The sequence below is a fragment of the Pygocentrus nattereri genome, chromosome 11 (assembly GCF_015220715.1).
Source record: "Pygocentrus nattereri isolate fPygNat1 chromosome 11, fPygNat1.pri, whole genome shotgun sequence".
NCBI lineage: Eukaryota > Metazoa > Chordata > Actinopteri > Characiformes > Serrasalmidae > Pygocentrus > Pygocentrus nattereri.
In genome coordinates, this window is record NC_051221.1 from 18859521 (window position 1) to 18884880 (window position 25360).

Below are 25360 nucleotides of genomic sequence, written 5' to 3' on the forward strand. Positions count from 1 at the left end.
ATTCTTAACCTGAGTGAAGACCAGACTTTCAAAGCCCTTCATTATAATGGGCGTGGGTGTGACTGAGTGATGCTCATAGAGGATGTGACGTTTCTTTGGTATGACAATGATGGTTGTGGCTTTGAAGCAGGTGGCAACAGTAGACATCAGAAAGAGGTTAAAGATGTCTGTGAAAATGAAAGCTAGTAGGCACATGCCTTCAGGATCCTAGGACGCTATCAGACCTGGCAGCTTTGCGCATGTCATTTCTCAACAGAGCTCTCCTCACCTCATCTGTAGACAGCAAGAGTCCCATTTCTTCTGCAGAGGGACCTGAGGCTTAACTGGTCAGCTAAGCTTGGATGATTTTGAAACAGTGTGAACCAAATGTGTAAACAAGCAGCATTTGTTGCCACAGGTTCTCCAGGCAGAAGTTCTCACTAGCCTTCTGGACAACCATGGCTGCTGGGGAACTGAAAGGACAACTACCTGTTTTTATTTTTGTCAAAAGTGATACTGGCCTTTTATGAGAAGTTATATAAAACACAACGGTTTGAGGAAAATAGCCTGTACCTGAAAACAAAGGTAGTTTAACCAAAAGTGCATACCTGTATGAGCAGTGTTGTAAAAGTCACTGAAAATACTAGCCTGGATTTGAAAGCCACTTCAAAGCTAGTGATGGACATGAGAACATAACTGATGTGTTTTCCAACTTTGTCCAGACAAACATCCCAAAGAGAGGCTTCAAGGAAAGGACATGATTTGTGTTCACACTGTCATGTGAATGAAATTTTCATTAAGGTACTGAACAATGCAAATGATTTAGTCATGCCTGATAGTTTGCATATCCCCAGAAAAAGTTAGCTCTTTTACTGTTAATTATACCATCCTTGCTCTGCTGAGTGGGGACTCTTGATGAATAAGTAATGTTTGGTACAAAGGTCTACCTTGATGTCGGGTTGGAAGAAGAACCATTAGGGGTACCATTGAAGACTGAATCCAGAAACCACAGAACACTTGTCTGCTAACGTGAGAGCAATTTTTGTTGTAGTCATCGGTTGTTTTATATATTTTGAGCAAACAAATGTTGGGAGCAGATGACAGTTGTGCTCCTATATGAAGATGCAGAGGTATCTTCTCACTCCTTCTACACTGTAACATTACCGTTGACCACATTGTGCCAGCTGATGTTTTGCATCCCATGTTTTTTCATTTCATAAATATTCACATACAAACAAATGATGTGACCAAAGTAGCCATGATACTCAGTTTGCCACTACACTGTTGTAGAGAAGCTAGATATGTAAAATGTTTCTGAATTTCCTGACGTGGTGGTGATGTATTAGTTTGTGTTGTGCTGGTCTGAGTGGATCCGACACAGCAGTGCTGCTGGAGTTTTTAAACACCTCAGTGTCACTGCTGGACTGAGAATAGTCCACCAACCAAAAATATCCAGCCAACAGTGTCCTGTGACCAGTGACGAAGGACTAGAGGATGACCAACATAAACTGTGCAGCAACAGATGAGCTATTGTCTCTGACTTTACATCTACAAGGTGGACCAACAAAGCTAGAGAGGACTATGATGTAGGCAAAAAACTCCAACAGCACTGCTGGGTCTGATCCACTCATACCAGCACAACACACACCACTACTTCAGTGTCACTGCAGTGCTGAGAATCGTCCACCACCCAAATAATACCTGCTCTGTGGTGGTCCTGTGGGGGACCACTGTAGAACAGAGTAAAAGGGGGCTAACAGAGTGTTGTCTGTAATTGTAGAACTACAAAGTGCACCTGTATAGTAAGTGGAGCCGATAGAGTGGACAGTGAGAGCAGAAGCAGCAGCGATGGCCAGTGTGGAACTGAACCAGCGCTGTGAAGGACACTTTGCACAGCGTGCGTCAAACACGTCGCGTACTGGGCGGTGTTGGGGAGTTAGCCCTGCCTGCTAAAGGCTGTGTACACAGAGCGCAACCCAAAAAAAACTACAGCGCTGCCACAGAAGTGAAAGAGGAAGGAAGAGCAACGATTTCCTCGCCAGAATGAGTGACCGCGCACAGCAGGAAGATTCGAGGCGTCTGTGAAATATCTTTAATTTGCTGTGAGGCGCGCTGCGTCTCAAGTTTGCTTCGTTAGACTGAACTATAAATAATAATAAAGGTTATAAAATGGCGAGGCTGAGCGAGCACGGGATCCGTCTCAGTTCTGTGCGTATTACTCGTGCAAATAAACGACGTTATTGTAACTTTGCTGTATTGCAATGTGCCATATGATGCGTGTGTGTCCTTCCAGATGAGCCCCTCTTACCTGGACAGCAACTCCACCAGTCACACGTGGCCGTTCAGTGCTGTCGCAGAGCTCGTAGGTAAGACGTTAAGCTTGTTTCCCGCAGGCTGAAGAACTGAAAACAGATTTCTTCCCACCTTTCGCTTTGGCAGATCCACTTCCGCACAGCACTCGGTTCCAGCTTGGTAGAACATGAGCACCTGCTGCTGCTGCGCGTCCAGCCGAGCGTTGACCTGTGCGTCGCGGCCAGAAATGGGAGAACAGTCGCGAGCTGTTCTGAAATGTGGCTCTTGGAGACCGTCGAACTGAGCGCATTCCGTTTTTTCCTGTGTGCACAGCTTCTTGCTTGTTCAGTAGTAAAGACTGGTCTGAGAATAGGGGCTGGTGCAAGCTGCTGGACAATGCAGTCGACTCCTGCTTTGGACAGAAATGCAGACATGCAAATAATCGAGGAACTGCTGTTTACACCATGCCATTGCCATTGCCATCTGTTTTTTATTTCTGCTTGATTAAGTGGTTAAGATGCAGTCAAAGTCAGAATGGTTTGGTGAGAAATGCTGTGTTGTAGAGAAACTTACAGAGGCAGAGTTGTTCACAGTGGTGGTGATAGGAACCAGACGTCTGAAGACTTTAATGCCTCTGAAAGCTCCCTCACAAGTTTAGTTTATTATGTGGAATGGGTATGTGTGTGCAGCCGGATGCCAGGGGCATTCATTTAAGATAGTTTTGAAAGATTTTGACTGAAAAGTATTTCATTGTGTAAATGTTCTCTGGAGAATCATTTTTGGATTTGAGTCTATTTTTGCTGTTATTAGCACAGTTGCATGCGAAAGTTTAATAAGTATATAAGTTAACGCATCCTAACGCAAACAAACTTAAATATTACAAATTCCGTTACCATTTTGGGAAAAAAAACGTAAAATAACTTACCCCCAGCATGTTAAACCTATATAAACTGTAAGTTGTGCAGTGTTCCCTGTAGAGGATATGTTAACTTATTTTCACTTAGAAAATCAGTGAAAAAAATTGACCAGGACTGCCCAAACTTTTGCATATGACTGTAAAACTCAGAATCAGGTTCAGTGGTTTTTGTGAATAGTAAATAAAATGGCTGCATTTGCATTGTAGACACTGTGACTCCTGGTTCCTGTAACCGCCACTGTAAGGACATCTGAGCTGACAAATTTCTGTACAGTGTGCTGTTTCACATCAGGCTGCTCTGAATGACTTTTTACATCTCTACAATGGATTGTACAGATATTTTGAAAAACTGGTGGAGTAACTAACTGAATCAGTTAGTAATTATACTAGTCTGTTCAATGCCTGACAAGCTAGCAGTGTGTGGCATGCTTGTTTCAAAGTAAGCTCCATTTACTTAGAGGGAATGCACACAGAGTGCAGAAATAAACTGTTTCTCTGTGACTCATTTGCATTCACAACTGCTTGAGGAACATGTGTAACTGAATAGGCATGTTTATTTGATCATCTGTCTGTATACGATTCTCTTGTCTCTCATAGCACCACTGTATGTGAGCTAGAGCAATGTATAGACCATTTATCCACATATCCTATATGTGTGTAATAAGTGTAGCCCACTCATTTACTGCTTCTCTTTGTGGTAGATAATGCGTCTGACCCAGGAGTCACGGCTAAGCAGATCTGGATCGATGTGGTGACTGTAAAGGGGCATCAGTGTCTCAGCTTCGTTGATAATGGCAGCGGGATGACACCCAACAAATTGCATAAAATGCTCAGGTAAGTTGATTTAGAACACACTGTTTAGGCATAACATCTGTTGACAGTGTGTAACCAGGCCAACTATCATCTGTAGAAGATAATAGAGAAGTGCATATAGAGGAGAACTGTTAGACATACCACAGTCTCACAGAATACAATAATTAATCATACTTCTTTGATAAACCTCTGCTTTTTTTAATAAGCTACAAGTGAGAAATAATCAGTAATAAACTACACTATGCTTACGTAGCGCTGACGACGGTGACTTCTAAGGGGGCTAAGCCTCAGAGGGGTGCTTTATTAAACCATGCTCAGGACAATGGGATTTGAGAAGATGTGTTGTGGGAGATGATGTTTGCTGGTGTGCAGGATCCAAGCAATGTCATCAAGGCAGTTGTTACGATGTGACAGAAACCCAGACGCTAGCGGATGAGAGGTTAGACGGTTTATTCGTCTACCTAGCAGCCAAGGCAATAAAAAGGGCCAACCACAAAGGAATAGTCCAAGATCAGTCCAAATGTCCAATAACAAATCCAAACAACCAGCAAAAATACCAAAAAGGGAAAGGCAACAGACATGGTCAAAATCACGGTTAAACAAGAGATAACAAGGAGAATACGCTCAGCAAGTTTCGGAGAAAACAACACCTCGCACTGACTGATTGTCAAGCCCAGGCTTTTGTACTCTGTGTTCTAATGAGACACAGGTGACATCAGTTAAAAGTCTGGGGACTGTGAGCACTGATAGGTGCGTGAGCCTGAGTCCGGAGTCACAGGATCTCCCAGTGTATTCTGGGAGTTGGAGTTCAATTGACAAGTCCAATGTGTGACAGCAGTGTTCGGTGTTCATGTATGGAGAGCTGGTGTTGATCATGAAGGACACTGATGTATTGTTTACTTGCTGTATTGTATATATAGTATATAGTAACTGTATATTATACATACATAATAGTCCATAAAATAAGCCTTAAGATTAATAAGTGAATAATGCACCTTGTGTTCTAGGGGTTAACCTGACCTTGCTCCCTTAAAGATGTGATGTTTTTTGTCTCTGTAATGCAGTAGAAACTTTTGTTTCCTAGATATCCTGAACACTGAAAATCTGGCATGTTTCCATTTATGTATGAACTTTTTGGATTGATACGTTTAGGCTTCATCACTTTTGCTTCTCTTTTTCTTTAGTTTTGGTTTCACAGAGAAAGGCTCAGGTAAGGGCACTCACCAGGCCATAGGGGTCTATGGCAATGGCTTCAAGTCAGGTTCAATGCGTTTGGGTCGCGACGCCCTGATCTTCACAAAGAATGGAGGATGTCAGAGTGTGGGCATGCTCTCTCAGACCTTCCTACAGGCCATCAAAGCTCAGGCTGTCATAGTACCCATCACTCCCTTCAACCAACAGACTAATATCCTTTATGGACATTATTTCAGTTTTATCATCCAACTAAAATTAGAGAGACTTGCAGTCAGTGGTGGAAGTAGTGCTCAAGGGTTGATGAAACATTGCTACAGTTAGAAGTGAAGATCTGGCATTCAGAAATCAGAAATCTACTTGATTACTATACTAAAATGTACTTAAGTGTAAAATATGTGTATATCCAAACATTTGCACTTGAACCTTTTATCAGAAGTAAAAGACAGACCCGTGGTTTCTCTCTCTGCTCACTTCAACTTAAAATATACATGGTTGACCACAGTAAGTAGTTGCTAATCAGATACCATCAAAATAAATAAGAAGAGGAGGTGGTTTGACTTGCCAACTGAAAACATGTTGACATTAATAGACCTCTGAAGTCATGCATCATTCTGTAGTTGACGTCATGCCCATAAGAGGAGCTACAGATGTAAGAATTTCTGTATGAGAAAAATGATTGATGTTGAAAACTGGAGCTTTTGTATCCAGTCTTGATCAAAAATCCTCCAGAGCCAATACTTTTTGCCATATGGTCATTTTTTCTTTGAACGATGGTGAATCCACTGCATTACAAGCTGGTTAAGGAGCCAAAAAAAGGAGCGTTGTACAGCCAAGCTAACACTTTATTTATGTGATAGTTAAACTGCTTCGGCAGTTATGTTTGAGTAGCTTGTGCTGGTATATAATAGTTTTGAAGTTTAATTGACTTTTATGCAGTGTCATTTCAGGGCATAGTAGCGTTCGTTTGCTTGTAGTGTGTGTATTGCATTATTTGTATTTTGATTGGTAAGTGATCTCATAATTCAGAGGATCCAGTGGCACTCATGGAGAAAATGTACACCAGCCAACACATATCTTACTTAATGCAGTTTTGTTCACCACAGGACGGAATAGCAGTGATCTTGACATAGAAAATGTGCTTTGACCCAGAGTTGCTTATAAGCACATGATATCCATTACAGAACGTCTGAGGTCTATTGCACTGCATTGCATTGTATTGTAGTGAGGTGACAGATTACATATATGCTGACTGTTTGACTGAATGGAAATGTGTGGCATAATTTAATTATCAGCACCAACTGTAGTGAAGTGGAAACTCCTAAAGTTCAAGGAACTGTAAATAACCAATTACAATATATTATTTTATAAATAATTACAAATAATTATGCGCTGAAAATGTTCTGATACACAAACAAAAATCATTTCACCAAATTAATATTGAAAACCACAAATAATATTGGCAGTAAATACATAAGATTTGTGTTTTTAAATGCAAAAGTTAAGCTTTTTTCTAATCTCTTTATTTTTGTTTCTAATTTTCTTTAGTCTGGTCCAATATTTCCATACATGGCTCCAATTTCTTAACCCCTTAAATGGCCAGGGCCTCCTGGCAGGCCCAAAGTTTTATTGCACACTACAACCTAAGAATAGCTCGATCAGTTTGCACTGAAGTACCTGTAGTTACTGTATAATAAGCATTAGCATGTAATAAGCCTGGGATTTTAAAGGGTTAAATGAGCTGGTAAGGAACACATGAATTTCCAAGTTAGGACGCTAAGGATGTGTTATTCATCACAAAGTCAGCATCTGCTTGTTGTTTCTAGAAGGCTTAGTATAGTATAGGCTAATTTGTGGTCATTTCAGGATATCTTGATAATGCTGAGGAAGCCAAATTAAATAGCATTGTTTTCCAATATTCACTTCTTCCTGACAGCAAAGTAGGCTAATTGAGTCTGTTTACTGAACTTCAGAGAAATGCAAATGATGCTGTGACATCCTAGTTATATTGGAAAATCCATACAGAAGAAGGAAATAAAATAGGCTAAACAATGTTCTGTTTCAAGGATATGCAAATACAAGCATACATGGAATGCATTCTCAAAGGAGATTCAATTAACTCTTTATCCTGTACAACAAGCAGTCCTACCAAGCATGCACATATGATTAATATAAGGTAGTAACTTAGTGTTTTAAACATTTAATAGTGTTTTTAATTGTAATTCAGTGCAGAGTCAGCTCAGTATTACAACCTATAACCTGATTTAGCCTGTCAAAATATCCTAATTATTCTTTTAATGCTGGTGACAATTTCTGATAAGGTAATTCGCCAGCTTTTGCCTGCGGCGCCAGAATGTAACTGCTGAATATATTTAAGGTGGAATGGGAAATTTGAACAAGGAGCTGGCGAACAAGAAGCCAATGGTAGGACATTTTGACAAGAAAGCACAATTCATCAGAACATTTTCAGTATCAAGTAGTGAGTGGTGGCTCATAAGATTTGAACTGTTTCCTTCTGCATGTTCTGCAAAAAGGGTGACCATCTTCAATCAGGTTTCCCTCTGCACTCTTATAAAAAAAATTAAATATGGCCATACTTCTCTGACTCTTCTTCTTACAAGGCTAAAAATCTGTGGCACGCCCTCCATGTTTTCACTGACACCAGATAAACCCACCCTGTGGGCTGGGCTTGCGCATCTACATCTGGGAGACTGTTGCTAGCTTTGGTTGATGCTGGATGGTATTCAACATGAGTTTTTCAAAACAGGGGAAAACATTGGGAATTTTGGTTCACCTTGAAACCAGTACCTGTTTTATCCCTTGTAAGTAGTTCTTTACTGGAACTCGGCTACTCTCCACCCTGGCCTCAGATCTTACTAATGGGCTTTCCACATGTGCTCTAAAACTAATTGTCTTGTCTGTGTAACCAAGAAATGCATTTAACATGTTTGGATGTGTGCTCTTCTTTTGTGCCATCCATCCTTAACTGTTGCTGTCTCACAGTCTTTGGTAATAACTGAGGATTCTGAGGCAAGTCTGAGAGCCATACTCACTCATTCCATCTTCAAGTCCGTGTTTGAGCTACAGGAACAGTTGGACTCAATCCCAGGCAAGAAGGGCACCAAGATCCTCATCTGGAACATACGCAGGTGTGTAACATACCAGTAGAGGGAGCTATACTATAGCATCGTCCACTGCTAGTTACACCATCACAGGATGTCCTGATACATTTTTCTTCAGATCCCAGTACTTTCATATCAACTATCAGGAAATACTGAAATGAGCTACCAGTCATTGTCTTTGAAACTATACAGTAAAATCACTTTATTGTTGAAACAAGCATAAGAGTACAAACTGTAGTGATTATGTTTATGATTTAATTCTATTTTAACGCTGTTACTGCTAATAGCATAAAAAACTGCACAGCAGAAATTTCAACAAGTGGCAAAAAATAACTTGAATTTTACATAGCTGTGTATTCATATTTTACATGCCTCATTGAACCCAGGCCCTTCTTGCTGTGAGGCGACAGCGCTACCCACCACGCCACCGTGCCGCCCTATTTAAACAAATTTAACCTTAAAAAGAAATGGATATTGCAGATTAAATTGTATACAGGGCGGGCCATTTATATGGATACACCCAAATAAAATGGGAATGGTTGGTGATATTAACTTCCTGTTTGTGGCACATTAGTTTATGGGAGGGTGAAAACTTTTCAAGATGGGTGGTGACCATGGCGGCCATTTTGAAGTCGGCCATTTTGGATCCAACTTTAGTTTTTTCAATGGGAAGAGGGTCGTGTGACACATCAAACTTATTGAGAATTTCACAAGAAAAACAGTGGTGTGCTTGGTTTTAACGTAACTTTATTCTTTCATGAGTTATTTACAAGTGTCTGACCACTTATAAAATGTGTTCAAAGTGCTGTCAATCCACTGAGTTGGATCTGCCTAGCCCTATGTGTCACTATTTGACAGCGCTTGTGTGCTGTTTGAAAAAGACTATGATTTTGAGAATCTAAAGACATATCACTGTGTTAAAAAATGGGATTGATAAACAAAATTTTTCATAAATTGTCTAATTGAAGTAAGTCAAATTGACTTGCAAGTTTCATGAGATCATAGGCAGGAATCATTCACAGAGGTTTAAATTCTATAGAATCCTCTCCATAGCCCACAACTTTATAGGCAGGTTGCAATGCAACTTAAGTCATGAAGTTCTAATATAATCCAAATACTCATTTGATTAATCAGATTACTTAAGTGCACATAAACAACTTGGATGAATTATTGCCAAAATGCACATACCAGATGATTTTGTATAAGGAAATGTGGTCAATATGGCAGATTTTGAATGTTTTGAGCTGTGCATATTATGTGCTGCGGTTGTTTAGTCAGAATAATTTCTTGCACATCATTCATTTGCATGATTTGAATATTTTATGTTCTACCAACTAGAGTTCCATTGACACAATGCACCCGTGGTTTGCTTTGACATGAGCAAAAGGTCATGTGCTCGTCAGATACAACAGTACATGTTCTGCCTGTTATTATGTTGGGGAGGAATTTTACTACCATTAGGCCCTAAAGGCAGGCCTTGTTCTAGTGGCATAGTCAGTCTTTACAACTTTACAGCATAACAGGCATGAAATGACAAGTACCCTGAATGAGCAGGTGTTTTAGTTTTCTCTTTGCTTCACTGACAGGAACAAGGATGGAAAGCCTGAGTTTGACTTTGATACAGATAGGGAGGACATTCGCCTGCCGGAGATCCGTTCTGAGGAGATGGAGGGGAAAGGCAAGAAGAGTTACTTCGGCCCTCGCAGAACTGATCACATCGTTCCAGAGATGGACTATTCTCTCAGAGTGAGTGAGGGAGGTAGGAAGGGGATTGGTGAGGGATAAAGGGATGTATAATAGAGTTGATATGAAGAGAGGAAACGGACTGAAGAGTCAGAGGTTATAAAACAGTTTTATACATGTATTTGACCATCTGTCTCCCTCTTTTTTTCTCTCTCAGGCATATCTCAGCATTCTCTATTTGAAACCCAGGATCCAGATCATCCTCAGACAGAAGAAAGTACAGACTAAACTAGTGGCTAAAAGTCTGTCCATGATTGAGAATGATGTTTACAAACCACAATTCATAGTATCCTTTAATACACCTCCCATTGCATGGGTTCTATGAGCTGATCTGGCCGCTGTCCACTTTGTACAACAAAAGAACGAGAAAGGAAACCATTGGAAACTAATAATGTGCAGTGGTACAGAAAGTATTTGTAGCACCTCTATTTTTACACTATTCATGAGTGAAAAACATAGAGGGAGTTTATTAGTAGTGTCTGGTATTACTTTCTGGCATTATCCTTAATCGTGCCCAACTCAGAACGAACGCGTAAAGATTACCTTTGGCTTCAACTGCAAAAACAAAGATCATTATGGCATTATGATGTACCATAACAACAGGCTCATCAAGTCCTACGAGAAAGTGGGATGCCAGATCAAGGTACTGGATGTAAACATGGTCAGGGATGGGATCCTGTATTTCTGTATAAAAAACAGTATAAAAATGGAAAGGTCAGGGCATTTTTAGTCTCATTCTCTGACTGCATGTGAACACGCTATCTAATATTTATTTAATTCTGTCAGTTCCATTCTGATGGACTCTCTGTGGTTTTAATCCAAATTGAAACCAACAAACACCAAGCTGGTGATTTGAACGCACAACATCATGGTTACTGTCTCTCCACATTCTTTCATTGATTCCTTTTCTCTCTATTTCTCTTTTGTAGTCTTCAGGACAAAGATCAGGAGTTGGTGTTATTGGAGTTATTGAGTGTAACTTTCTCAAACCAGCTCATAACAAGCAGGACTTTGAGTACACCAAAGAGTACAGGTAAACCAAACATTCAGAGTGCAGAGTGCAGATTATTGCTGTCAGTCCATGCAGACCACACCTCTTGCCTAAACTTGCTTAACTGACAGCTGCTACAGACACCTGCAGATTTCATGGCTTTAACTGCATAGATTTAACTCTTCATTCTTGTCCTTTTCTCTTAGGCTCACTATAGCTGCTCTTGGTCTTAAACTCAACGACTACTGGCGTGAGAAAAAAGAAAAAAAAGCCAAAGAGAGAGCGTTCCGAGCCCTAGAGAAGAAAAGTGAAGAGGGGAACATGGAGGAAGATGAAGAGGAGGAGGAGGAGGAGGAAGAAGTGTAAGTGTATATGTCTGAGGACAGCCTGTTAAAATTTGGTGCTGGTTTGCACCGCAAACAGGGGTAGAATACAGCTGACACCTTCCCCCAAATTACTGTGCTGGTTGCATGTTCAGAGTACAATCAATACCGGAAACAAAACAAGATAAATAGTGAAACCCAAGAGATAATGGCCTTATCAGCAGGAGCTTGTGAGTTTGATCCCTGGCTATGCTACAGCTGTATGTGCCCAGGAGTTCAAGAGTGTGTAATGGGTTGCATCTTCCCTGGGTGGGTATAATGACCCTTCCTCATCACTCAGCAGGCTACTAGACAACACAGGCATCCATTAGCTGATATAACACAATTGGCAGTTAGCACTCTCTTCTAGCACTCCTTTTTCCTCTCTTTTGTGTGTTACATGTTCTTTTATTGCTTTGCCTTTATTTTTTTTTTCCTTTTAAAAGTGCACCCTATAGGATAAGGCTATGAAATGCTCACATGTGGTACTTGTGAATTTGGATCACAATGATATCATTTATCATGATAATTTTGCAGACGGTAATCATTCATTGTTGTCCATGCTTGTGTAGCCCTTCTTAAAACCCCCTTCTACCACATTTCTAACCAGTGAGTGTGTGCTGATTTTGTATGCCACACTGCCTGCAAGTGCCTGCCCTGCCACTGGCCACTGCTGCTAAGCCTGAATAAAGCACCTGTGTTCCATTGTTTTGATAGCCAGTAACTGTCCCTGGTGTACATATACAAGGTTAAAAAAACATGTAACTGAGAGTCAGCTAATGATTTATGGAGATTTCTTAATAGCTTAGAATGTGTGGAACTGGAAAATATGAACGAGCTTAGTGAAAATGCATGCTGTTGTTTACTTATTATTGCCCAAATCTACACTGCATTATAATTTGATGGGTAAATAGAGAAGGCTTGCGTTGCTAAAAACAGGCTGTTTCGATAGCAGACAGCTTTTCTGTTAGACCACAGGGTTCACACGTTTACTCTGTGACTCTCAAACACTCGTTCACACACAAACCCCAGACTTCTTGAGCTGGTGATAAAGATAAGGAAACTGTCACGTCAAACCTGTCTCTGAGCCTGAATAGAAAGCGGAGGAAAGAGAAGGAACGTTATCTGCAGATCAGCTTAAAAGGAAGTAGCAGCTGGCTGTGTGGCTAACTGAAGCATATGTGTTGTAAACTCTCTGTATAAAATGCTAAAACATGAGCTGTGACAGTTCATCTGAAATGAGATTTGAATGAAAATTAATACGTTGAAACTAAAAGGAACCTATTGTTTTCGGTCTCATAGGGATGTGACGTGGATTCAGTGTGAGGACTGTATGAAGTGGAGGGGTATTCCCACTCATCTGTTCTCAGGGAAGGTTCCTGAGCCCTTTACTTGCAGCCAGCATCCCATGGCCCGTCTTAGGTCAGAGCTAAAACTCCCCTTGCCACAGCCTCACCTACACCTTCACATCCACATGTCTGCTCACTCATGTGTTGCCTATAGTACACAGCAACCACACACCAATGCTTCACTTATTGCAAACTTATTCTGAAAGCCACACTAAGCTGGCCATCAACTTTGCTTTACTTAGGCTGATCTGGTTCTACAACAGCTTTTAAGTTGCATCCACCAAACTTAGTAGAAATTATTTTCCAGTGTTTTCTAGTTGGGTAGACCTTTCATTTATTTAGTACTAATGGCATCATATCCTGCTTTTTTATTGGTTTTTTTTCTGTCTTTTGAACATTGAATATGATTCACTTATCAGATAAATACTGTGATGATAATGTAAGAATGCATAAGGTGTTTATAGGCTATTGTGCTCTCATTAGTGCAGCATGCCACTCACAGATAGCACTGATGACATCATAGTGCCTTGCTCTTTGCACTGTTTACACTTGTAAGTGATTAAAGAATAATACTGTGTTTACATGTTGCTGCAAAAAAAAAATTCATCATAGGTGTATGTGTCCAATGGAGGCAAGAAAACACGCAAATGTTGCCACGGTGACGGCATTACTGACAAAAACATATGATTATCGGAGGAGAGCTTTAGCGATGTATTTTGTTTCTTTAAGGTGAAAATGTCAGGCAGATGCTTATTATATATTTATTTATATATATATATATATATATATATATATATATATATATATATATATATATATATATATATACACCGCTCAAAAAAATAAAGGGAACACTTAAACAACACAATATAACTCCAAGTAAATCAAACTTCTGTGAAATCAAACTGTCCATTTAGGAAGCAACACTGATTGACAATCAATTTCACAGCGGTTGTGCAAATGGAATAGACAACAAGTGGAAATCATTGGCAATTAGCAAGACACACTCAATAAAGGAGTGGTTCTACAGGTGGGGACCACAGACCATTTCTCAGTACCTTTCTGCTTTCTGGCTGATGTTTTGGTCACTTTTGAATGTTGGTGGTGCTTTCACACTCGTGGTAGCATGAGACGGACTCTACAACCCACATAAGTGGCTCAGGTAGTGCAGCTCATCCAGGATGGCACATCAATGCGAGCTGTGGCAAGAAGGTTTGCTGTGTCTGTCAGCGTAGTGTCCAGAGGCTGGAGGCGCTACCAGGAGACAGGCCAGTACACCAGGAGATGTGGAGGAGGCTGTAGTAAGGCAACAACCCAGCAGCAGGACTGCTACCTCCGCCTTTGTGCAAGGAGGAACAGGAGGAGCACTGCCAGAGCTCTGCAAAATGACCTCCAGCAGGCCACAAATGTACATGTGTCTGCACAAACGGTTAGAAACCGAGTCCATGAGGATGGTATGAGGGCCCGACGTCCACAGATGGGGGTTGTGCTCACAGCCCAACACCGTGCAGGACGCTTGGCATTTGCCAGAGAACACCAGGATTGGCAAATTCGCCACTGGCGCCCTGTGCTCTTCACAGATGAAAGAAGGTTCACACTGAGCACATGTGACAGACGTGACAGAGTCTGGAGACGCCGTGGAGAGCGATCTGCTGCCTGCAACATCCTTTAGCATGACCGGTTTGGCAGTGGGTCAGTAATGGTGTGGGGTGGCATTTCTTTAGAGGGCCGCACAGCCCTCCATGTGCTCGCCAGAGGTAGCCTGACTGCCATTAGGTACCGAGATGAGATCCTCAGACCCCTTGTGAGAGCGTATGCTGGTGCCGTTGGCCCTGGGTTCCTCCTAATGCAGGACAATGCTAGACCTCATGTGGCTGGAGTGTGTCAGCAGTTCCTGCAAGATGAAGGCATTGAAGCTATGGACTGGCCCGCCCGTTCCCCAGACCTGAATCCGATTGAGCACATCTGGGACATCATGTCTCGCTCCATCCACCAACGCCACGTTGCACCACAGACTGTCCAGGAGTTGGCGGATGCTTTAGTCCAGGTCTGGGAGGAGATCCCTCAGGAGACCATCCGCCACCTCATCAGGAGCATGCCCAGGCGTTGTAGGGAGGTCATACAGGCACGTGGAGGCCACACACAATACTGAGCCTCATTTTGACTTGTTTTAAGGACATTACATCAAAGTTGGATCAGCCTGTAGTGTGTTTTTCCACTTTAATTTTGTGTGTGACTCCAAATCCAGGCCTCTATTGGTTAATAAATTTGATTTCCATTGATGATTTTTGTGTGATTTTGTTGTCATCACATTCAACTTTGTACAGAACAAAGTATTCAATGAGAATATTTCATTCATTCAGATCTAGGATGTGTTATTTGAGTGTTCCCTTTATTTTTTTGAGCAGTGTGTATATATATATATATATATATATATATATATATATATATATATATATATATATGTAGTATTTATATGATACTGGGTGTGTCTGGACTTCAATTATGAGATGTTGGCTTCAGCATCAAGTTCTTTCTACCAGAGTGATTCCTGGCAAAAGACAGGTGACTTTGAACTCTCTTTCTGCTCACAGCTGAGGTCAGTGGACTGTTGCCACTTCCGATGGCAGAAATTTCTGTCACAGCTCAGTTAAAAACTGCTGAATATCTGTTTGACTCTCAACATGTAAACACGGCAAAAGGTGTCAAAGTGTATACGTGTATTTTTCTCTTCCATGTACAGAGTGGATTGTTCAGAGTGATGCTAATTGTAACTGTAACTTATGGGCCACGAGCAGATCAATGTGATGTCATCAGTGCAGCTTAGCTCTCATGGACTGCACTGATGACATCACAGCGCTTGTGCTTTTTGTGCTGAATACATTTGTGATTTGTGATGTACTGAAGTTAAAGTTTACCTTTCCCATTTACTTAAGTGTCAGAATATTCAGTGTGATTCACTGAATATTGCACAATATAAACATACATACAGGCAGACACATACAAGACAAGACAGTTTGAGCTCATTTCACTCATTGTAACCATCTGTCACTGTCTTATCAAAACTATGCATCTCCATTTTAGCATTTCTATTTTTCTGTACAAAAGAGCATACCAGCATTTCTTTATATTGACTTCTTTGCATTCTTTACCATTTTGGAGATACCCTTTTTTTGGACAGCAGTGTACTAATAATAATACATTACATACAATAATTCCAATTCAATTGGGACATTGTATAAAACATAAATAAAAACCGAATATGATGATTTACAAATCCTTTTCAACCTATATTCAGTTGAATACACTACAAAGACAAGATATTTAATGTTCAAACAGATAAACTTCATTGTTTTTTGCAAATATTCACTCATTTTGAATTTGATGCCTGCAACATGTTCCAAAGAAGTTGGGACAGGGGCATGTTTACCACTGTGTTACATCACCTTTCCTTTTAACAACACTCAATAAGCGTTTGGGGACTGAGGACACTAATTGTTGAAGCTTTGTAGGTGGAATTCTGTCCCATTCTTGCTTGATGTACAACTTCTTTTTTTTTTTTTTTTTTTTTTTTTTTTTTTTTTTTTTTTTTTTTGATGTACAACTTCAGTTGCTCAACAGTCCGGGATCTCCGTTGTCGTATTTTGCGCTTCATAATGCGCCACACATTTTTGGAATAGGAAACAGATCTGGACTGCAGGCAGGCCAGTCTAGTACCCGCACTCTTTTACTCTTTTACGTGCAGAATGTGGCTTGGCATTGTCTTGCTGAAATAAGCAGGATGTCCTTGAAAAAGACGTTGCTTGGATGGCAGCAGATGTTGCTCCAAAACCTGTATGTACCTTTCAGCATTAATGGTGCCTTCACAGATGTGCAAGTTACCCATGCCATGGGCACTAACACACCCCCACACCATCAGAGATGCTGGCTTTTGAACTTTGTGCTGGTTGGTTTTCTGCCTTGCTGCTTACTTGCAGAGATTTCTCCAGATTCTCTGAATCTTTTGATAATATTATGGACTGTAGATGATGAAATCCCTAAATTCCTTGCAATTGCATATTGAGAAACGTTGTTCTTAAACTGTTGGACTATTTGCTCACGCAGTTGTTCACAAAGTGGTGAACCTCGCACCATCCTTGCTTGTGAACAACTGAGCCTTTCAGGGATGCTCCCTTTATACCCAATCATGACACTCACCTGTTTCCAATTAACCTGTTCACCTGTGGAATGTTCCAAACAGGTGTTTTTTGAGCATTCCTCAACTTTCCCAGTCTTTTGTTGCCCCTGTCCCAACTTCTTTGGAATGTGTTGCAGGCATAAAATTCAAAATCCATTTGTACAATAAATATCTTGTCTTTGTAGTGTATTCTATTGAATATAGATTGAGAAGGATTTGCAAATCATTGTATTCTGTTTTTAATTGTTTTACACAACGTCCCAACTTCACTGGAATTGGGGTTGTACATAGTAATGTAACTCCTTGTGACTAAGACATTTTCAAGCAGGCATTTGGTCTGATAAAAAGTTACCCTACACCCCACCCCAGCACCCAATGAGAGAACTGTATTTTCCTCTATTTTTAATGTATTTAGTAACATAGTACAGTTTATATGCAATGTTATAAAATACATTTTTTTAACTTACCTACCTTCTTTTTTTGTATATTGTTTTGTCTTGCTGGCCTTCAGCTCACCAAAGACAAAAACGTTGCTTTAGAATAACACAGTACGGTGCTTTCAAACCACGTTACCTGTTTTCCACAGAATCTCTGACCTAGCTCCTAAAATTAGAACATAAACTGTGGCAGTAATACGGATTAAAGAGTTAGTGTGTGTGTGTACGTGCATCTGTGTGTACATTCACATGCTGTCACCAGATGACCACAATCAACTGACTTTTTCACGTTGCCTGTGTATTCTTTCTTAAAGGAGCTGCTTAGTGCCAGAGGAGCCGGAGGAGGCGGTGGACGAGCTGACACCCAGCTATGAGAAAACACACAAAAAACAGTAAAGTCACCATTAGCAGCCATTCTCATGTACAGATGCATGTGTGAAAAATAGGGAGAGTGAGAGAGAGAGAGAGAGAGAGAGAGAAAAGGAGAATGAGAGAGAGAGAGAAAAGGAGAATGAGAGGGAGAGAGAGAGAGAGAGAGAGCGATGGTCAGAATGTGGCATTATGGGTTACTGTTAAACCACATCCTGAGTACACAACTGTGAGAACTGTGTGTTCTGGGTGTGTGTAAAAGACAGACATATTTTTTTTCCATTTGAATAAAATGTGACAACATTTGTAATCTGCTACAAACACTGGCTGAGTGTTTAATTGTTTGTAGGGAGCAAGGCCCAGCCAAAAGAAGAGGAAAATCTGTGGAGGTGAGGAGAGAGAAAGCATGCGCATGTGCACATACACATACAAGCACACAGAATAACACAAAGAGCAGTGATCTTCTTTGCACAGTCAACAAAGACAGATACATTGCCTTAAAAGGGAATTCCACCCATTTTTTAAACGTTTTGCATAATTCAAACAAAGTAATTCAGAGGGGGTTGATGTGAAATGGGTCATTGTAGGCTATTTATAGTCTATAGACAACTAAACTAAACTAAAGATTTCCAGTGGTGGTGACAGGAACTAGGGATTGCAATGTCTATAACACAAATATAGTATCTGTGTTTTATTATTATATGTTATGCTGTGCTGGCTCATGAATATGAGTTAAAATGTCAAATTAGTACAACAGATCAGACTACAAAGTCTGATGCCTGTAAATAAACACAGTTTAGCAGCTATCTCAAGTAAGATGATTTTACAGAGATGGGCGCCATCTCTTTTAACCACCGAAGCCGTTGTACTCATGAAACCGCTATCTGTCCTTATTTCAGATTATTAGTTCTAAGCTGATACAATAATGTATATGTCAGAGCCACTAATATGCAGTTGATGATCAGCAAAATATAACTATAACTTGACATGTTTGAAGTGTGTTATAAGATGTAGTTCATTGCAATCAAGTCTATAACAGATTCAAAGTCTATAACAGTTACAATTAAATGAACTGCATTTCGGGGAGATGCTGTATAACTGACATTTAAAACAGCAGTTACAAACCTTTAGGAGTTCAGTTTGATGCCATGAGTGATTTACAGACTGGTGAAGGTATCTACCTGACTATATATCATAGATCACAGTGGTAGACCATCTGCTGTGGAAAGTCCCTTTGCATTTGGTGGTGAGATCATGGTAGTAGCGGAAGCAGTTGAGCTGGCAGAAAATAATATCAAGTAAAAGTGCCGTCATTCAAAAGTAATAAATAATTTAACGATTTAACTTTTTTCAACCCATTTCTCTTTAACTTAAGCAGGACACAATAATATAAACATACACAGGCATGCACACATAAGACCACAGAAGAACTTTGTCGGGCCGTTTTGGTTCTTGTCTCTGTAAAGAACTGTCAGATGTCTATAAATTTCTCAAAAAAAGGAAAATGTCATGTACGTTTACAGTGTGAGGTTAAGTGTCATTAACCGCAGCTTACACTTAGATAGAACTGTGCATGGTTTGTGGAGGAAGCATAGAGAAGCTGTGGCTAGACTGGGGAAAAAACAGACTGTGTGCAGTGCACATGAATAGCCAATTTTCTTCATATACAGTGTGCAGTATGCATCCAAACTTTTCACCAAGAACAACTAGCATGCTCCACTTTAGGACCAAATACATGCATATTTTGTGACTGTTGATAAGCGTTAAATACAAAATAAACCAAACCACTTGGTGTGCAAGTGTGTCTTTGCATTTCATTTTGTATATTATTTGGTGCAAACATACAGTATGGATAAAATGAAAGAAGTGTACATGTCTTAATGATGATGCTTGAATGAAAGCTAATGGTTACACTGAAGGCATTATGAGTTTTTTTGGTTTGTATTGCTTGTGGTTCTCCTTCTGCTAGCCCCTCCCATTCTCTGTAGTAGAGATCAGGAGGAAATGTTTAAGGCTATGTGCTAAAATTATCCCAGAGTTTACCTGTACCTGTTTTTGCACATAGCATATAAAGTCTTATATTAACTCTGATTGACACCTTATATTTAAATACCATATTTTTCTAATATTACATTCCTCTTAGGCTGAACATTCTCACTGTGCTCTCATAGAGACACCTCTAAAATGAAAGAATTCTTTGTCTGTTTGTTTTTTTTTTTAGGCGAGTAAAGGTGTGGCTCAACCACAGAGCCAAGAACCATCTTCAGAAGCCAGAGTGGATGAAGCTGTCATGGACACAAATCATAAGGACAAAGAAAATGATTCCACCCCAGAGCCTTCAAACAAACACGGGTCTGTAAACGAAACCCTTGTTATCCAGTTTACAGCTACGAGTTTATTACAGTATAGACTGTTTCTTCTATAGTTTAGTAGAATTACATAGAACCAAAGTGTGGGCTGCCATCCTGTATGGTAGAGGACCATGCTAAGATTGATTGATAAATATTGACCACAGGTTGCTAATTGTAATGTTTTGTTCCTCATTTGCAGCAACAAAAGGAAAGCAACATGGTCAAACAATGACATAGGCAGCAAGTCCCCCAAATGCGCTGATCCTTCTGGTGAAGGAGAAAAAATAACAACTGCAACAACAGAGAATACTTCAGAAACTGAAAAGGCAGACAACAACAAGGACCAGGCCCCAAGTACAGTGACCCAGGAGGAGAAAATTCAAAATTCAACAGAGGCTCCTGCCTTAGACTCAAACCAGAATCCTCCAGAACAGCAGGCCTCACATGGCCTTCAGCCTAAAGAGCAGCTCAGGCTTGCCTCCACCTCACTGGGCTGGCCTCACCCACCCACCTCCCAGCCCTCCATGGCCTGGTCCCACCCCCTCCCCCCAGCTCAGACCGTGGTGGTGCCTCCCCTCAGCCGCTGTAGCCGCCAGTCAGTTTCTCCCTTAACTGTAGAAGGCCTGGATCGGCCAGCACTCACCCTGAGACTGGCTCAGCTGGAACGAGAGGCCAAGCGGCTTAGGAAGACCCTCGGCCTTCAGGAGCTGGCTGTGGAAACAGCTACATTAACAGAAGGGGAGGTGTCAGGTTCAGCGTTAGAGGGGGCGACAATACCAGGTGGGGGGACAACCCCCACTGTTCAGAATAGAGAGACACTAACGCCCAGTGCCTCTACAAAATCAGAGGTTGAAGACAAGGCAACAGCATCTATGGCATCCAAGGTGAGAATGAATGCTGTTGTAGTCAAGGCCAGAGGTGTAGACTAAGTGACATGGAGATGTATGTCATCTACCCAACAGGATACCGCTAGGGTTTGTATTATCCCATTTAAAAATGCACTAACATACATTGGAAATTTGCGTATTTGGCTGTTGCTACACATTGTAGTGATTTGGCAGAAGAAAGAAAAGCAGCAACAAGAAAAAGCACTGATGTAACACTGACACTCATTCCTGAACCTCAGCCAAAGAAAATAAAAACCTCACCCAAGCTTGCTAATAAAATGAAAACAAACCTTTAGGTGTTGTACACATGCCTGTCACACAATGTTTTGACATTGCTAATCCCCTTTAGAATCTCACAAAAAATGTTACCAGTGATAACAGATTGACAGTTACGTGCATCACAATTCATGGTAACATTAACTTTAGCTACAGACAGCAGTTTCATTGGCCCTGTAGATATAACAGTACTAATTCCATAGAATTCCAAGAAAAATAACAAAACATTCAGTAAAAATATTTAGTTATACTAAATTAAATTTTCATTAATATATTTTAAGTGAAATTACTTCATGAATGTAATATTAACCATGAGAAATATGTGGTGGTCACTGCAAATACACAATTCCTTATCTAGGTAGATGATGTTGTGCATTCACAGTATTCTCACTACTACAGATTAGCCCACTTGTCAGGCTCCAGTCCTTGTGGGACACAGCACCGCACACTTAAGCATTCTACCTCATTAAACAACTGATCAGCAAAGAGTCAAAGCTTTAATCCATTCAGAATGTTAGATGAGGGAAAACACACATCTCCACAGAACTGTGATCTGGAAGGAACCCAGTTTGACATTCCTGGATTAGACTGTTGCACTGGTCAGTGCTGTAATATGTCTGCTGTATGGCAAGTTCACTCAGTGCTCACTTAGCAGCCTGAGCTCAGAAAACCATTACACAAAAAGATCAGGTCAGCACCTTATATTCATGTTATTCAAAAATGCTACCTCTTAGGAGTGTGTAATCTAGGTGCTTTTTTCTTCCTTCAGAAAACAGAAGCTCAGTCAGACATACAAAGCTCAATACAAAGAAATGGCAGTCCCCCAGCCCAGCAGAGGGCACCAGTGAGCCCCACAGATGATCTACATTGGAGCAAGACATTGGCCAAACTGCAGAGCCAAAACCAGGCTCTCTTTACAGAAGTAACTAAACTGAAAAAAGAGAAGGAGCAACTTCTGAGCAAAGTGAAACAAGTGGAGAGAGAGACACGGGAGAGAAGAGACCAAAGCACCAGCACACCCTCTAATGTTAATGATAGGTGTGTACAAAAAGATCAAAAATTCAGTTACTCCTCTTTGAAGTTAAATCAAACATTTTGCCATTACTTTAAAGGAATACTCCAGTGTTGTTGGTTTGTTGTTACTCTATTCTCTGAGGTCTGTCACAAGACATTTATTTTTGGTTTAAAATTTATTTCTGGTTTAAAAAGTGTTATATAGTCATGCATTGAAAATGTTTTCAGAAAATTCAGCATCTGCCTGATGGTTTTTAGTAGGTGACTTCTGAATCAACAGGTTTTCAATTCTTTTTTACGTACAAGGAAACTTGTTAGTGTCTGTGGGAATTGACAGTACAATACAGCTGTGACAAATAGAAATTTTGGGAAAAATGCTGGAGTATTGCTTTAGCGCATTCCTTTCTCTGTAATTCAGAGTACACTATATGGCCAAAGGTATGTGAGCTTGTTGGACATCCATTTCCAAAACCATGGGCATTATTGTAAAGTTGGCCTCCTTTGTGTTTATAGCAGCCTCCACTTATCTGTGAAGGCTTTCCCCAAGATTTTGCTGTGTGTCTGTGAATTTGTGTCTGTTCTGTCAAAAAAGCATCTGAGAGGTGAGGCATGATGTTTCATGAGAAGGCCTTGCTCACAGACAACAATCCTTTTTCTCCCAAAGGTGTTCAGTAATGTTGAGGTCAGGGCTCTGTGCAGGCCACTGGAGTTCCTCTACGTCAAACTCATGAAACCATGTCTTTATGAGCTTCACTTTACACACAGGAGAAGGTCATGCTGGAACAGGAAAGGGTGTGGCTACAAAGTTGAAAGCATATAACTATCCAAAATGACTTTGTATGCTGCAGCATTAACGTTATTGTTTACTGGGGGCTGAGCCCAAACCCTGAGAAACAGCCTCAGACAATTATCCCTTCACCGCCAAACTGTACTGTTGCTGGTTTGCATTTTGGTAGGTAGCTTTCTCCTGACATCCACCAAACCCAGATTCACCCACCAGACTGCCAAACAGATTCCAGAGAACACGTTTCCACTGCTCCAGAGTCCTGCTCTGAGGCTGCATGCTTTCACCTTTCTATGCATAGCATCCCAACGGAGGTAATACCAAAAATAGTACTAGGAACCTGGTTTGCCTCATGGAAAACCAAAAAAGGCGAGTAGAGTCGAGTTGAGCCAATACTATGCAGTGGAAAAGTGGCTTAAGATGCTTCCACTTCACAATAATAGCACTTGCAGTTGACCAGGGCAGATCTAGCAGAGCAAAGCTGAATTGGGGCAGAGGTTGCACCCAGTGCCACCTTTAAAATCGCTGAGCTGTTCAGTACAACCAGTTCTACTGCCAGTGTTTTTCTGTGAAGATTGCATGGCTGTGTTTGGTTTTATAAACCTGTAAGCAGTGGGTGTGGCCATATAGTGTATCTCAGTTGCTCTTCTCCTGTCTCTAGAGTGCTAAGCACTTCTGTTTTCTTTGCTCCTCTCTCTTCTTCCCCATTGCCTCTCATTCCTTTATTGAGCTCAAAAGAAATAAGCTTCTCTCTGGCTGTTTGTTTTTGCAGTATTGCACTGGATCGATTACGTGCTATCCGTCGGAATGTTGTGTCTCTCCTGTCCTCCATCCTGCCGAATTTGGACATGCAGGGTATCAGCTACGACACAGGGGATGTGGACAGCATCCTGCAGCAGATCATCCAAGTTAACAACCTCTGACCTTGGTGCAGTGCTTGTAACTGAGCTCTACAAGAAGGATGCATTTACACCACAAAGCCACTCATTTCAGTACACTGCCTGGAACCATCCTGTTTATCCTGGTTTTTTTATCCTGTTGCATACCGATCTGGGCAATGGTATTACTTTGTTGTATATAGATGATGCCTGAACACAAGCACTAAACCCATAAATATTAAGCACATTATGCTGATATTCATTGTGCTACTGTAAATGTATAGGTTATTCTTCAAGGGTGGCTCTACAAATATCAAGCAACATTTAGATGTTTTACTTTTTTCCCCAAAAAAGTTTTTTTTGTTGTTTGTTTTCAGCAATGCCGTTGCATCTGAGCTTTATACTGCTGTAAAAGAGAAAATCTATTTTTGTTTAGGCAGAGTAGAGAGAGGGCTCAGTAGTCACTCTACTATTCCACAGTGCTCTTTGTGCTATGCTTTATTTTGCCAAATTCTTTTATTCTTTTTTTTTTTTTTTTAGCTAAAAACACAATTGTGTGTCCCACATAATTATTATATTATTCTCAAGGGATCCTTCAGCAATAAAGTAAACCTGTTTAAGTACTTTTCAATAATTGCATATTCAAATTACTGAGGGAACTTAGAAAACTGGAAATTATAATTTTCCAACCACATCATGACGTTTTTTAGAGAAAAACAAGGTGCTCAGGGTCACTGAGGTAGCTGAGCATTTTCGCTTGATGATACACTATATTGCCAAAAGTATTCACTCCTCTGCCTTCACACGCATATGAACTTGATTGACATCCCATTTTTAATCCATAAGGTTTAATATGATGTCGGCCCACCCTTTGCAACTATAACAGCTTCAACTCTTCTGGGAAGGCTTTCCACAAGGGTTAGGAATGTATGTATGGGAATTTGATCATTCTTCCGGAAGCGTATTTGTGAGGTCAGACACTGATGTTGGATGAGAAGGCCTGGCTCACAGTCTCCGCACTACTTCAACCAAAGATGTTCAGTCAGGTTGAGGTCAGGACTCTGTGCAGGCCAGTCAAGTTTTTCCACACCAAACTCACTCATCCATGTCTTTATGGACCTTGCTTTGTGTGCTGCTGCGCAGTCATGTTGGAAAAGGAATGGGCCGTCCCCAAACTGTTCCCACAAAGTTGGAAGCATGAAATTGTCCAAAATCTCTTGGTCTGCTGAAGCATTGAGTTCCTTTCACTGGAACTAAGGGAAAAACAACCCCACTCCATAATCCCCCCTCCACCAATCTTTACACTTGGCAAAATGCAGTCAGACAAGTACCGTTCTCCCTGCAACCACCAAACCCAGACTCATCCAATCGGATTGCCAGACAGAGAAGTGCAATTCGTCACACAGAGAACACGTCTCCACTGCTCTAG

The 25360-nt window shown here is 40.8% G+C and overlaps 1 protein-coding gene across 2 annotated transcripts; it reads left to right on the forward strand.

The window, feature by feature from the left end:
- The first annotated feature begins 1969 nt into the window (after window positions 1-1969).
- On the forward strand, window positions 1970-24562 carry zgc:152774 (uncharacterized protein LOC553526 homolog). 2 transcript variants are annotated; one of them, XM_017716882.2, is made up of 17 exons: window positions 1970-2187; window positions 2273-2345; window positions 3889-4021; window positions 5185-5405; window positions 8193-8340; window positions 9900-10059; window positions 10214-10342; window positions 10580-10699; window positions 10986-11089; window positions 11254-11409; window positions 12712-12831; window positions 17687-17764; window positions 18091-18130; window positions 19963-20093; window positions 20292-20976; window positions 22025-22293; window positions 23826-24562. In XM_017716882.2, the coding sequence occupies exons 1-17, from the start codon at window positions 2149-2151 to the stop codon at window positions 23974-23976; spliced, it is 2757 nt and encodes a 918-aa protein (XP_017572371.2). In that variant the 5' UTR covers window positions 1970-2148; the 3' UTR covers window positions 23977-24562. The 2 variants fall into 2 exon arrangements, with proteins under 2 accessions (XP_017572371.2, XP_017572372.2); XM_017716883.2 differs by lacking the exons at window positions 1970-2187; window positions 2273-2345 and adding an exon at window positions 2774-2813.
- Window positions 24563-25360: the final 798 nt, after the last annotated feature.

Bases quoted from the DNA above. Each gene is read 5' to 3' on its own strand.
- zgc:152774 (XM_017716882.2), top strand. From the start codon at position 2,149: ATGGCGAGGCTGAGCGAGCACGGGATCCGTCTCAGTTCT. The intron at 11,410-12,711 runs GTAAGTGTATAT...TCGGTCTCATAG, and splicing joins GAGGAGGAGGAGGAAGAAGT to GGATGTGACGTGGATTCAGT. The intron at 17,765-18,090 runs GTAAAGTCACCA...AATTGTTTGTAG, and splicing joins GAGAAAACACACAAAAAACA to GGAGCAAGGCCCAGCCAAAA.